General features: G+C 42.5%; 2 protein-coding genes across 4 annotated transcripts in view; both read right to left on the bottom strand.

Moving 5' to 3' along the window:
• ARMC9 (armadillo repeat containing 9) overlaps positions 1–14,080 on the bottom strand; it is a 1,183,007-nt gene that overhangs the window by 1,018,115 nt on the left and 150,812 nt on the right. The gene's annotated exons all lie outside the window — the stretch shown is intronic.
• Positions 1–14,080, bottom strand: part of TFRC (transferrin receptor) — a 32,882-nt gene that overhangs the window by 10,288 nt on the left and 8,514 nt on the right. For 2 of the 3 annotated variants that reach the window (XM_042457383.1, XM_042457384.1), the window contains exons 2-13: positions 13,672–13,739; positions 11,798–12,011; positions 9,534–9,720; positions 9,272–9,412; positions 8,584–8,674; positions 6,831–6,953; positions 6,158–6,256; positions 5,888–6,027; positions 2,857–3,026; positions 857–976; positions 674–759; positions 459–522 (exon numbers count right to left, since the gene is read on the bottom strand). In XM_042457383.1, the coding sequence (XP_042313317.1) occupies positions 459–522; positions 674–759; positions 857–976; positions 2,857–3,026; positions 5,888–6,027; positions 6,158–6,256; positions 6,831–6,953; positions 8,584–8,674; positions 9,272–9,412; positions 9,534–9,720; positions 11,798–12,011; positions 13,672–13,704 (1,468 nt within the window). In that variant the 5' untranslated portion in view covers positions 13,705–13,739. Of the gene's footprint in view, positions 1–458; positions 523–673; positions 760–856; positions 977–2,856; positions 3,027–5,887; positions 6,028–6,157; positions 6,257–6,830; positions 6,954–8,583; positions 8,675–9,271; positions 9,413–9,533; positions 9,737–11,797; positions 12,012–13,671; positions 13,740–14,080 lie in introns of those variants that run through there. The other variant, XM_042457385.1, reaches the window with a different exon arrangement.

The raw sequence follows: 14,080 nt of genomic DNA, 5'->3' as shown, positions 1-14,080 counted from the left end.
GTAGAATTTGTTGTTTAGGGGCTCACTTCAATTAGTGGCTGTCAGGAGATGCAAAACTTCATCAGCAAAAGAGCTGTAATGACTCTCTACTGTATACCATCTGCTGCATAGTTTACCACCAATAAAGTTTATCCTATAGCAGTAATGTGTGACAGTGTTTGGCACCCAGTGAGCTCTTGGGGAAGCTTGAAGTGGTTCTTTCCACATTCACATCCATTCTACTCTGCATTTTTCTACAGGAAGGATTTAGATGAGGGGAAAGGGACCCCTACTTATTTCTTTTATTTTTAGTTTTAGCACAAGGGACCTTATTACATATTTAGAGGGGGGAAATCAAAGTTTTACTTTTTTCAGATCGTGAAAATGTATCAGTTTTATTTTCCCCATCTGTGCCAATCAGGTTTACAGCATTTATGTGTACAGGAAACTTTTTTCAAACAGACATTAATGACTATTACCTGTTACAGCAGAATCCAAGTTGATATAAGCAAAGGCCTTCAAATGGAGGGAGGCAGCATAGCCCTAAGAGAGTGAAAAAGCAAGGGCATTTAGCTCTAACCGGTTAGGTAAATGAGTCAATCCTTACTTTACAGTAATAATTCCAAATCCAGTTTGTGAGGTCTTTATGTCCTGAAAGGCTGATTCACACTTGTTTACACTACAACACAAATACCTCTAGCCATTCTGTGGCACCAACAGCTCCGAAGTCACCGGCACTCCAGCTGGCAAACACAATGCTTCGACGGGGTTTGTATCCATCTGCAGAGACGAGAGGGGGCAACTGCTACACCCAACTCTGCATGCATGCTATGCCTCGACAACATATTTTCAGAAACTCACGTCAAGCTCCTCTTACCTATTTTCACCATATCAGAGAGAGTACGGGCCAGTTCCAGCAAGAGGGCAGTTCCTACGCCAGACTTTGCCACTCCAGGGCCCCAGGAATCACGCTGGGCTCCAATCACTATATACCGATCTGTAAAACAAAGATCAGTTATCAGCTTGGGCTGGTTCACTTCTCCAAAATTTGGGAGCAGGGTCTAAGGTTTACAGAGGTTAAATGCATGGTCTAATGCTATGCACAGATGCCTTTCATTAAGTCTGGCTTGATGAAAATGGTGTGTTGAAACTTTCCCATTTGCAGGGCACCACAGGGAAAAAGAAGTGATGGCAGCTATTAACTGAATTAAGCTCTGGTCTGCAATTTATCTTCCTGAATCAAAGGAAGATGAAAGAGATTGCCTACACTTGCTATGAAGCTATAAGAAGTGGTCACTGAAATTGTATGACAGGACAAGAATTTCACTATGTCCAACTGTCTTCTGCAAGCCTGAAGAGCTAGAAAAATGCTCTTTACGAACACTGGACACAAAATCTTTGTTATCTTTATTTTTTTTAATATATTTTTTTATTCAACAACATAAAAGCAACTAAGAGTAGTCAATATGAAGATAACACAAATATCTACAGAATAACTTAAAACCTTAATATAATACAATATTGTTTTGTGTTTATAACATTAAGTTCAATTCATAGCAGAAACTTTGTATATACCTAATCGATTTAAAAATATTTCTTTATAGTATTAGTTATTCATTTAGATAGTTCACTCTGCTTACTACTTGTAATCTAGCCTTACTGAGTTTTCAGGAAGAACTGTTTGTTTTCCATTTCAGTAACTTTAAAATATTCTTTACTATTTTTTATTAATAAATTATCTTCTATTCTCTAATAGCTCAAGTCCCCTATTCCAGTTTTTTCTAACTACATGTGATGAATTTATTTCAGCTGATTATTTTCCAAGCTGGACAGGCAACATATGAACCTTTGATCAGATACAAAGATATACTAGAATTAGAAAAGCAAGGCACCAAGACCAATTGGTTGGCATGTAAGCAATGGTTCGAGAGATTCAAAATGGACCGATGAAGACATTTAAAAATGCCCTCAGCACCTGAAAGAACAGCTTTCCTTACAGTATACAAATGCCCAAGCACTGAGATCTTCTGGAGGGCCCTCCTCTGTATCCCACTAGCAGGAATAACCCATTATATGGAAACACAGAGGGATTCTCTGCACAACAGCCATGGAATGGCCCAACTGGTGCCAACTTTTGGCGCCAAACTAAAACATGGCTCTTTTCGTTCCGCGGCCGCTTTCGTAACCCGAAAAGCCTTCGTAAGCCGAATTGCCATAGGCGCTAATGGGGAAAAGCCGCGATTCCGTGCGAAAAAGCCGAAAAAAGCACCAAAAGTTTTTTCGTAACCCGAAAAAACATTCGTAACCCGGAACAATGATTCCCTATGGGATTTTTTCGTATCCCGAAAATTTCGTAACCTGGGTATTTCGTATCCCGAGGTACCACTGTATATAGTGTTTGAACTGTTCAAACTGTTTTATGTTTTAGGCTGTTTCAAATTGTTCTTATTGTTTTATACGACCCCTTGAGATCTAATGACATATGGTGGAAGAAGCTCCACAAAAGCTGACCAGTCATGTCAGACTTTTGTATCCCTAGACCCAATATAGCCAAAAGCCAGGAATTTAGGCTAACAACATCTTCCCCAAAACTTAGATAAGATATATTGTATAGGATATGTATCTTGTAGGCATCCAGGTATCACTAGATGCAACTCCCATAAGTCTTACTAGGAGATCCAATGGTGAGGAATGAGTGCACAAACCTACCAAAAATCCATCCTTCCATCTAGATTATGTCTTAAGTTGTGCTGATCTCACTCCCTCAAGAATGCCTGGAGTAGAAATGTTGGTTTTCTGCCCTGCCAATCTATGCTTAGCCTGCAGTATCCAGACCTCCCCTCAGATCATTCCTAGCTGCAAGGCCCAAGTATTTACCTGGTTCTTCCAAACCTTTGATCACACCAAAGACGTTCAAGATTTTCTTCTCCACAAGCTCATTCCTGATTTGTAGCTTCACAGTTCTTCCATTTTCGATTAATCCAAACTTGTAAATAGCTCCCAGACTGCCTTTCCATGTTGCTGGACACTCTGGCCCCGTCATAACACTGAAAAGAGAGCCAGAAGGAGCAATTACCCATTTAGATACCACTCCAAACAGGAATCTGCTCAAGATTCATTTACAACACCTCCTTGTGAATTCCCATAGGGCCAGTATGTTTTGCAAATAAAATAAAGTACTGGTATGTCTCCAATACTGCAGGTAGCTGTTTTGAAATGAGAAGGACTTGCTACCCAACCTTGCAAGTTGCATCATCTGAGATGTAATTCTCATTCAGTTCTGCCTTCATCTTGGAATAGAGAGGTCTAAATGTTGGCTAGCAGATGTAAATAATTTTGGAATCCTGAAGAAAACTTAAATATACATGCAATCTTTATTTCCATGTTGGTCCCGAACTTATTTTATGGCTTTAGCAATGTAACATAGTTTTTATAACTGTGCTAGCATATAAAATAGTATTATTTGGAATATTTGTAAACACTAATTTGGCATATTTATTAAATTTTATAGACTTAATTTTATACAAGCACAACAGTGCTTGTACACTTTATTTCACTATATTAATAGAGAAAGCTTCAAAATGCACATGTACTTGAGAGATGTTGTAGACCTGGAGGAAAATTTAAGCTAGTAATGTTGTAATATACAGAATAAACTATTATTTGGACAGAGAGCTGTCCCACAGGGTCCTAAGAACTAGGCCAGCAGCACATTTGTATATAAAATTTAACTTAACACTAAAAATATTTAACTCTTTTGTACTAAATAAATTAGGACTTCTTCTCTCTGGGGGAAAAAAAGTCTGAAATATCTAGATTCTGAAGAAACTGTAAAACATCTTGGTGTCAACATTTCCTACTTAATGAAGTGGAAAATAGTTGATCCAGACAGCCTAATTCTGACAGTCAATATAGTAACTCAAATTGTAAAGTTCTGATCTTCCAACAAAGAGCAACGTAAGCCTAAGAGTGATCTTTGAGTCAGAGGACTGGGAATTGACTAATAGTTTAGGGCAGTGTTTCCCAAACTCTGGTCCTCCAGGTGTTTTGGACATCAGCTCCCAGAAACCCCAGCCATCTTGGTCAGTGATCTGGGATTCCGGGAGCTGAAGTCCAAAACACCTGGAAGACCAGAGTTTGGGAATCACTGGCTTAAGGTTATCTTAACTTCTCTGGCTAAATTGATGAAAAGTATTATTAAAGATGGCTCCTGAAATTACTCCCAGCACACCAATGTGAAAGTTATTTGAGATGGTCAATAAAAAAGTGAATGAGGGAGAGCATTTGGTAAACATTGTTTACATGGTGGTAGAATTTAAAGACATAGCTGTGTTAAGCTGGAAAATCAGTATGCAATGGGATTTTTGCAGCACCTTTGAGACTAACTGAAAGTAGAAACTGGAAGCATGAGCCTACTTCCTCAGAGGGATTTGGTCAAATGCACCCAAGGAAGTAGGCTCAAGTTTACAAAAGCTCATGCTACCAACTTCTTTCTTTCAGTTAGTCTCAAGCGTGCTGGAAGATCCCTTTGAATATTTTACATGGTTTTTCAAGCAATCTCATAGAATCATAGAATAAGAGAGTTGGGAGAGACCACAAGGGCCATCCAGTCCAACCCCATTCTGCCAAGCAGGAAATCTAAATCAAAGCATCCCCAACAGATGGCCATCCAGCCTCTATTTAAAGACCTCTAAGGAAGGAGACTCCACTACACTCCGAGGGAGTTTGTTCCACTGTTGAACAGCCCTTACTGTCAGGAAGTTCCTCCTAATGTTGAGGTGGAATCTCTTTGCCTGGAGCTTAAATCCATTGTTCTGGGTCCTGTTCTCTGGAGCAGCAGAAAACAAGCTTGCTCTCTCCTCAATATGACATCCCTTCAAGTATTTAAACAGGGCTATCATATCACCTCTTAATCTTCTCTTCTCCAGGCTAAGCCTCCCCAGCTACCTAAGTCATTTCTCATGGGGCATGGTTTCCAGACCCTTCACCATTTTAGTCACACTCCAGTTTCTCAACATCCTTTTTAAATTGTGATGCCCAGAACTGGACACAATATTCCAGGTGGGGCCTAACCAGAGCAGAATAGAGTGGCACTATTACTTCCCTAGATCTAGACACTATATTTTTATTGATGCAGCCTAAGATCGCATTGGCCTTTGTTAGCTGCCACTTTGCACTGTTGACTCATGTTCAACTTGTGGTCTACTTGGACTCCAAGATCGCTTTCACATGTAGTTTCATTCAGCCAGGTGTCCTTCATCCTATATCTGTGCATTTGATTTTTCTGCCCTAACTGCAGTACCTTAGATTTCTCCATGTTGAAATTCATTTTGTTAGCTTTGGCCCAGCTTTCTAGTCTATTCAGATCATTTTGAATTTTAATCCTGTTCTCTGGAGTATTAGCTACTCCTTCTAATTTGGTGTCATCTGCAATTTGATAAGTATGCCCCTAATTCTGTCCTCCAAGTCATTGATAAAGATGTTGAACAGCACTGGCCCCAGGACAGAGCCCTGTGGGACCCCACTGGTCACTTCTCCCCAGGATGAACAAGAGCCATTGTTGAGCACCCTTTGGGTTTGGCCAGTCAACCAATTACAAATCCATATAGCAGTTGCATTGTCTGGCCCACATTTTACAAACTTGTTTGCAAGAATGTCATGGGAAACCTTGTCAAAGGCCTTAGTGAATTCAAGATATACTATATCCACAGCATTCCCTTCATCTACCAAAATGGTAATTTTATCAAAAAAAGAGATTAGATTTGTCTGGCATGACCCGTTTCTCTGAACCCCATGTTGACTTTTTGTGATTATGGAATTGCCTTCTAGATGTTCACAGATTCTCTGTTAAATGATCTGCAGTTACAGGATAGCAGAGGGGAAGCTCCACTTCAGAAAACCTGGTTACCTAAATAGTCTTCTTGCAGCAGAGCTAGAGATGGTTTGGACAGGAATGTGCAGGAGTCCGGAAGATTCAACTGGAGGAAACTGGGTATGGTTAAAAGAAGGAAACCCAGGGGTATAAGGGTCACCAGTTCCAAGATGTGCCTGAAGGGGAAGAAAAGGGGATAGATGAAAAACTGGAGACTAGAAGCACCAGATGAGCAGTAATAACAGCCCATCTTGGCTACAAGCAATAAGACCCACAACCATCCATAGAGGTCCACCAGATACTCACATGTCCAAACAAGGGAACACCCTCTCCAAGACCATTGAAGTCAGCAGGGTCTGGGTAGATCAAAACTCCCACAGCACCCCACTTTTTGGCATTGGCCACCTGTGGGAGACATGTACAGCTTTCATTGGCAAAGTTTTTGGAAAAACAATAAGGCTGCACTATGGCATCAAGCACAAGGGAAAACTACAGACTAGTTACTATGGGCTGCTGTCCAGCTCCAATTAAGTACTTCAGCACCTCAATCAAACATGCTGTCTCTGTTTTGTGCTTTCAAATTGTTTCCCAACTTATGGCGACCCTAAGATGGGAATTTTCTTGGCAAAATGTGTTCAGAGGAGGTTTGCAATTGTTTTTCCCTGAGACTGAGAGCATGGGATTTGCCCACGGTCATCCAGTATGTTTCATGGCTCATTGGGGATTTGAACCCTGGTCTCCAGAGCCGTAGTCCAACACTCAAGTCACACTTTGGACAGCAGGTTTTCTACTGATACAGACAGGCCTTGGGAGACAGCTAGATATTCCAGTAGCAGGACTATATGGGATGCATTACAGTTCTCCACCACTTCAGATCAAAATATTTAAGAGAAACTGGCAATCTTTAAATCCCTTCACCTTTTAGTTCCTGCAGCACGTAGCATCTTCTACCAGGTAAAGAACATGGTATAAAGAATACCTTATCAGCAAAAGCAATTTCTCCAGCTCGGACTAAGACCACTGTTCCAGTTATGTTGACGAATCCCTTTAGCAGTTCACGGAAGTCCCCATCACGGCCATAATTGGCATAAACTGGCTTTCCCTAGAAGAGAGAGTGTAACTGCACAGTTTCCAAGGAAGCTAGATACATGCCATTAAGTACACCAAGAGGAATCTGAGCTTTGATTGTGAGTGACTAATGTTTTTGGGATTATCATCCATGTCCTCATTTATTTATACAGCACCAGTGATAACCAGTGATATACATAGCATTTACAAGTAAAACAACCAAAAACAGTGGGTTCTGGCAAAAGCGTACAGAAAAAAAATCAACACAACTTTGCTACAACCACAATGTAAACACTGAAAATAAAGTGTTTCCTTCACAACATAAATGGTAACATTATGAACCGAGATGAAGAATGTATGTTGTAAAGAAGGTTTCGGTGGGAAAATAAGTTTGTCATGTTAGGTTTAGGCAACAATGGCACATCCATAGAGACAGCTGAAGACATGCTGTTCTGGAATGGCGAAATACAGCTGTATATCATCAGCATAAAGATGTATTGAAAAGTATTAACTAATTACATTACCCAAAGATAGGGTATAAAGAGAAAACAAGGGCTCAGAATAGAATCCTGTGGAATTCCAAATAAAAGAGGAAAAGTGGAATATACATGACCTCCAGCTACCACATTAAATGACCAGCATGAGAGATAAAACATGAACCACCTGAATTAATAAATTTTAGGTCATGAAATGAATCCAACAAAAGAGCCTGATCAACTGTGTCAAAGGTTGCAGAGTGATCAAGAATAAGGACTGAATATAGGCCTTTTGACTTGGTCTAAAGGAGATAATCTGTGATGTTTGTAACAGCTGCCTCTATATGATGCAAAGGGCAAAATCCAGATTGAAAAGGATCCATTACTAAAATGTAAGAAAGTAAGTCATGGTAACATAAATAAATAAAGAAGGGAGCAAGAGAGCAGGTGGAAGGATTGAACATAACATTTTGGAGAGTTCATCTAATAAGACAGGAGAAAGCCAAAAACGTAAAAGAAACAGACATTTGATATATTAGCAGACAGGAAATATCTGTTCCTCAAGCGATGCAAGGAAGCATGCAACCAAATGTGCTATGCTTCAGCCTGAAATGTCTCTACCTGAAGGATCTCAGGTGTAAGACAGATACTGGCCAAAAGAAAAGGAACTTAGCATAAACAAACTAACCAACAGCTTCATTTATATACCGCTTTATACTGAACTAATAGTCTCTAAGCAGTTTACAACTGTAAACTAATTGCCCCCAACAATCTGGGTACTCATTTTAGCAACCTTGGAAGGATGCAAGCCTGAGTCAAGCTTCAGCCCTTTTTGCTGGTATTGAACTCATAACCTTATGGTTTTGAGTGAGTAGCTGAAGTACAGGTATTTAAACACTGTGACACCAGGGCTCCTATGATAAGGGACCGTCTGTGGCTGAAGCCTGACTCAACTGGAAGGGCACCACTGTGTTTAGAACAGATAATCTTGAAACCCTCTTTGATGACGTCCAGCAATTAGTGTGGCAAGGGAAAGCCAGCTAGGACCACAGTACAGGTGTGGATATTATTCCTGGCTATTAACGGCAATTTGCTCGTTTAGTTCATTCATTCACAAGTCACTTTGTTTAGAAATTTATCCATCTTAAGAGCTGAGTTTCAAGCATCAGAACAAGGTAGTCAACTTACAGACACTTCACCACTTTCACTGTACGCTACATAAGCCTTGGGTGCCTCCAAAAGTTCACTTGGTCCCTCCAGAGAAACCAGATTTGGAGATCTATGAAAGGAAGGATATGCAAGTCTCAGCTAAAACAGAGGATTTAGAATTGATGTTATTGGTCCTAATAAAAGAGACACCTCCCAAGTATTTACTAGTGCTTCATACTTGTACTTTCTTATCTTCGTCATTTTACTGGGCATTGTTAATCCACCCCATCCTCCCCCAGGACAAACCAAATTTGCATGTGCAATTCCAGGTTTTTGGATGAGGGTATGAAGCTGAGAAAAAATATTCTTCATTTTCCTTCAAATTACAAGAAAAAAGATTCCACTAAACATTAGAGAGAACCTCCAGATGGTAAGAGATCACCTGAGGATGGTGGGCGCATTTTATCTGGAGGTCTGTAAACAGAGGTTGAAAGGGTATCTCAGGAATACTTTTAGTTGTGTATTCCTGTGTCGCGGGGCGTTGGACTAAATGGCCCCTGAAGTCTCTTCCTACTCTGTGGTTCCAGGATTCTAAGATGCTATACTTCCCGTGGGTTCGTTTTACACAGGGGGCAGTAGCTTCAAGATCAAGCAGTCATGAGGAATCAGGCTTTCAAGTCCAACCTCAAAATACCTGCTCTTTAAGAGATGTAAGAAAGTCACTTACCTTCCTGGGACCTGAAGTCTAACATAGTGCTCATCATTCCAGACTTTGTCTAGCTTATAATTATCAAACTGCTTGTGAATCTCACTGGCCAGAACTTCATCTCTTGTACTGCCAGCCTCATGGGACATAGAAGAGACTGTCCTGGAAACAGAGGGTGAGACACTGCAGTCAAGGACCAAGAAATATTGAGATGGCAGCCATTTTAGCCAAGTGAAATGCTCTCTTACAGAATCACTTTGAGAAGCCTACTAGAGAACCTTACCTGATATTTGTTTGGAAGGTCACACTCTTCAGCTTCTCTGACAGCTTCTGTTTGATGTCACCCCAGTATAGTGCAGGCTCAGTAGGGTCTTCTATGTATCCATCATCAATTGTTGGGTCAACAGTCTGTGCAGAGTTTCGTTCTGCTTGTATCCGTCCACGGTAACTCAGGTAGCCAATCAAGAAACCTGTTTGGGCAGAGCACTTGAAAGAATGACGGTTTTAACATTTGCAAATGCAAATGACTAAAACTGCTTGCAACAATGAAACCTATTCTGTCATCTATTTCATTAACTGTCGCTATAACATGCAAATTTATAGCATTTTTGGTTCAGCTAGTTAACAAGAGATTAGGTTAGTTCTTTGCCAGCCTGAAGAATGGAGCCAACATAAAACATCTCTACATTGCATATGGCTCTTTCCCTTTGACACTAGAAAGAACCATTAGCAAAGGCAAGACCAAGGCTGCCTTCATAAACCAAGCTGCCCTGAGTTCAGACTCTGGGGGAAAAAATTGGGATACAGATCAAATGAAGACAACTCCGAGAGAAATCCACCTATCTTATAACCAAGGTAGTTTAACTCTGCTCCTAGCAGGTTGCCTAGGACAAATTTAATCAGATTGCACAGATTACACAGAATTCTATTTCTTTTAAAACATACCAACTAAAAGAAAGAAAGAAAAAGATATTTGGTATGGCAAACTATTGAATACTCTCTCTTTAGCAGGCTTTGGCGAATTGGATGCTTGTAGAGTGAATAGAGCCATGATGGTGAACCTATGGCACGCGATGCCATTTCGCCAGGCACAGGTGAGGGAGAAGGTGGAAGAGGCACATATGTGCCCGTTCCTCCTCCTCTCTGCCATTTTCAACCCTCCCGCTGCCTATCTGAGACAGTGGGAAGCCAGAAAATGGCACTCAAGAGAAGGAGCCAGAGGTGCTCACCTCTGTTTCCTCCTCCCAGCCCTCTCCAAGAGAGTTGGTGGCTGGGGAAAGGGCAGAGGGAGGAGGAGTGACCAGTGTGTAGCAGTTGCTCCTCCCTAGAGATCTTTTCTGATCTATCTCCAAAGGGAGAGCTGGAGGCAGGAAAAGATCTGTGGGGAAGAGTGAGTCCTCTTCCTCCCAGCTTGCCTTTCCTCCTCCCAAACAGGCTCCGGGGAGTCTGTTCGGGGTGAGGAAACGTCTGGGAAGGAGAGGACTGGGCCCATGCCAAGCCCTATTCCTCCCGGATTGTATTTCCTCCATTCGGGGAGAAGAAATGTCCGGGAATAGGAGGAATTCTCCAAGTGCCCAGGCCTCTTCTTCCCCCTTATCTTTCCTCACCTCCCCCAGAGAGCCCGTGGAGGGTGAGGAAAGGCCCAGGAAGGAGAGAGTGGGTGGACTCTTCCTCCCCCCTGTGGGCCTTCCAGGGACACCTCAGGACTGGTAAAGCACTGTGGATAGTACGAGGGGTCACGGGCCTTCTCCTCCTCCTCTCTTCAGGGCTTTGCTAGTCTGGAGGTGTCCCCACGGGCCCATACTGCCCCCAGCTGTCTCTGAGAGACAGCTAGAGGCCAGGGGAAGGGCAGGAGGAGAAGGAGCAATGGCGTGTGCCTGCTACCCCTAATTTTCCCCGGCTCTTAGAGACAGCTGGAGTCAGGGAAATGGTGGGGGAGAAGTCCCACCCCAGAAGCCCTGACTCCAGAGGGCAGAAGTCAGGCCTTTGGAGGGTGGAAGCCCTGCCTCTTTAGGGCAGAAGTCCTGCCCCTGGAAGGCAACCCCCTCCGGGGGGGGGGGGGGCGCGAAGCCCTGCCCTGGCACGTGGACCTGAAAAGGTTCACCATCACTGGAATAGAGTCTTTGTCTCCAAAAGAAGAAGTTAATCATATCTCCCTTGGAAGGCAGCTTCAGAAGTTGAGGTCTGCTTGTGTCTCCACCAAATATACCTGTGAGGAGGGTGGGACTTGCAAAAATACCCACTCTGAACACCGTCAAGGCTTTAGAAACTCAGGAGGGAGAATGAAATCCTTCAGATAACCTGGACTCAAGTCCTGCAGAGCTTTACAGGTCAAAACCCATATTATGAATTCTGCATAGAAGCAGAACATTACAGGAAAGGTTGTTAAACTTGTTAAAAGCTTTCAATATGCCAAAGAGATCCTCTTCTGTCCCACCCAATACCACTGAAAACGCTAGCCTTTGCCTAGAGCAAGCAATGCATTTAAAGGAGTAAATATGGAGGATAAGAGCCAATTTCTATAGAGTTCAAGCTTTTCCCTCTTACCTATAAGAAAAACCAGGGACACACAAAGAAGTAGACAGTAGAGATGTCTATTATTGTTTCTTGGCTTTACTGTCTGGGTATGGAGATGGTCAATTGATCCATTTTCTCCCCCCTCCTCTTCTTCAGCAGACAGTTTCATTTCAACATGACTACTGTCACCATCTGGCTGCCGAGCGAGACTGAAGCGGGTGTAGGAGAGGGGCTCCCCTCCAAACTAAAAGAGAAAGGATTTTGTCAGAGCTCAACACACAGGTTATATAGGATGCTACAACATCAAATATCACGCCTGCTTTCTGAGAGGGCCTTTTTATTTCATTGACACTACAAGCATATTGTGTATAATTTGGCAACTGCTGTGTATCTGAGACTAGAATAATATCTGGTGCACACATGAAGGACCATTATTACTACTCTCATCTTCATCACCAGCTTTACATTTATCCTGCCTTTCTCCTAGATTGGAACTCAAGGATTAAATAAGATCTTGATCCTGCCCACCTCAATCTCCTGCCCATAATAAGAAATATAGGCCCGTTACAGACCACCCAAAAGGACAGTCTCGGGCCGCTGCCGGTTGCAGCACGGAGGAGTCGCAGCAGCCAAACTGCGTGACTCCTCCGCACTGCAAAGAAGGAGCGTGAAAATCGCGCTCCTTCCGGCAACCCGGAAGACACCACAAGTGCCAAAGCGCGCACTCGCGGCGTCACTTCCGGGTCGCGACATGCGGACGCAGAGCGTCCATTATGTGAAAATGGCGGCAGCCGTGTGGAACGGCCACTGCCATTTGGTACAGACTCTGTCCGTAACAGGGTAAGGGGCGTCTGGAAGAGACGCCCCTTTTTCAAAATGGGACGTCCTAAGGACGTCCCTTATGGCGGTCTGTAACCTGCCATAGAGAACCAGCATGGTACAATCCTCCCTTCCTTATGCGGGGGATCCGTTCTGGACCCCCTCGCGTAAGGGGAAAAACACGTATGCTCACACCCCTTTGAAAATAACAGGGAGCGTGCACATGGCGCCATGAGCATGCATACCATTGATAACATTCTCCCCGCGGCTTCAGTATATGCTGAAAGCCACCTAAGTGAAGCCTGCATATGGCTCACTGTACAATGATTTGAGTGAAGCACTAGGTCACTTGGAGACAAGGGAAATCCACTGGGTGACATTGTACCCTAACAGTTACTCGGCTGCTTGGTGTGTGTGAGTGACAGAGAGAGGGAGCAACAGATTTGTTTACCCAAGTCAGATGCCCAAAAACAGTCAGGTATTTGCCCCTATGGTCTTAATTCACATGGCAGGAAATCAAATCAAACTCTGTCTCATTAGCAGCCAAGGTATTACAGTGTTATGGCTATATATGGCACTTTACATGTAACAGAAAGCTTCTATAAGGACCTCAAAATAGTTCCACATGGGCAACACTGACTGAAGAAGAATAGTATTAAGTGTCTATATCTGGCTATCATAATACATACATTTGCAAGTACTCCAAACTCTGTGCCCTCACTGTTTTACAACACTAGTTTGGTTTTGATTGAAGAGGAACTAGCAATGCAGTTAGAGAGCACTCTGTCCACACTGTACTTGACTCCTTCCAGGAGTAAAAAAAAGTAGGCAAGCAAGAAGTTTCAGACTAGTAAGTTTCAGATGCTTAATTACCATGGTTAATTGAAAAGTGTTCCAATTTGCAAGTCCAATTATGGCAAAGCCCTAAGTAGAAACCACTTACTTCAGTCTTGATAATACAATGCTACTTACCAAAGTGATGGAACAGGCCTAACTGTAAGAGCCCAAGTTGGGCATTTTAATCCTTCCTTGGCCTAATTTTATTTATTTCCCTAAATATAGTAGTGAATTTTGTTCACTCTTACCATGTTAAATATTGCTTTCCTGGCATGATCCATATTTCCAGACACTTCTTCAGGTAATTGACTGGAACCTAGAAGTTTGAAGAGAAGATTAGCCAAGCAATTGCTTCACTAGCACAACATAGACTACGTTTGAGAAGTACTAGTATCTTTCCGATTGTCATTATCATTACAGAGAATGGCTTCCAAACTTTTTTTCCTCTGGGTACTTTGGACTTCAGCTCCGAGAAGCCCAAACTAGCTTGGCTAACATTAAGGAATTCTGGGAGCTTAAGTCTAAAACATTTGGAAGACTGAGAAGCACTGTCTAAGACCTAAATTTAAAACAGTCATAGACACCACTAGAGGTCTCAGAAACCTGCTCTAGGCAGGTGATTCTAGAATCTAGATGGTGCACAGTAGTCTCTTTAGC

This window comes from Sceloporus undulatus, chromosome 3 (genome assembly GCF_019175285.1).
Source record: "Sceloporus undulatus isolate JIND9_A2432 ecotype Alabama chromosome 3, SceUnd_v1.1, whole genome shotgun sequence".
Classification (NCBI taxonomy): Eukaryota; Metazoa; Chordata; class Lepidosauria; order Squamata; family Phrynosomatidae; genus Sceloporus; species Sceloporus undulatus.
The sequence above is the reverse complement of the archived record's forward strand: the minus strand, read 5'-3'. Positions and strand labels throughout refer to the sequence as shown.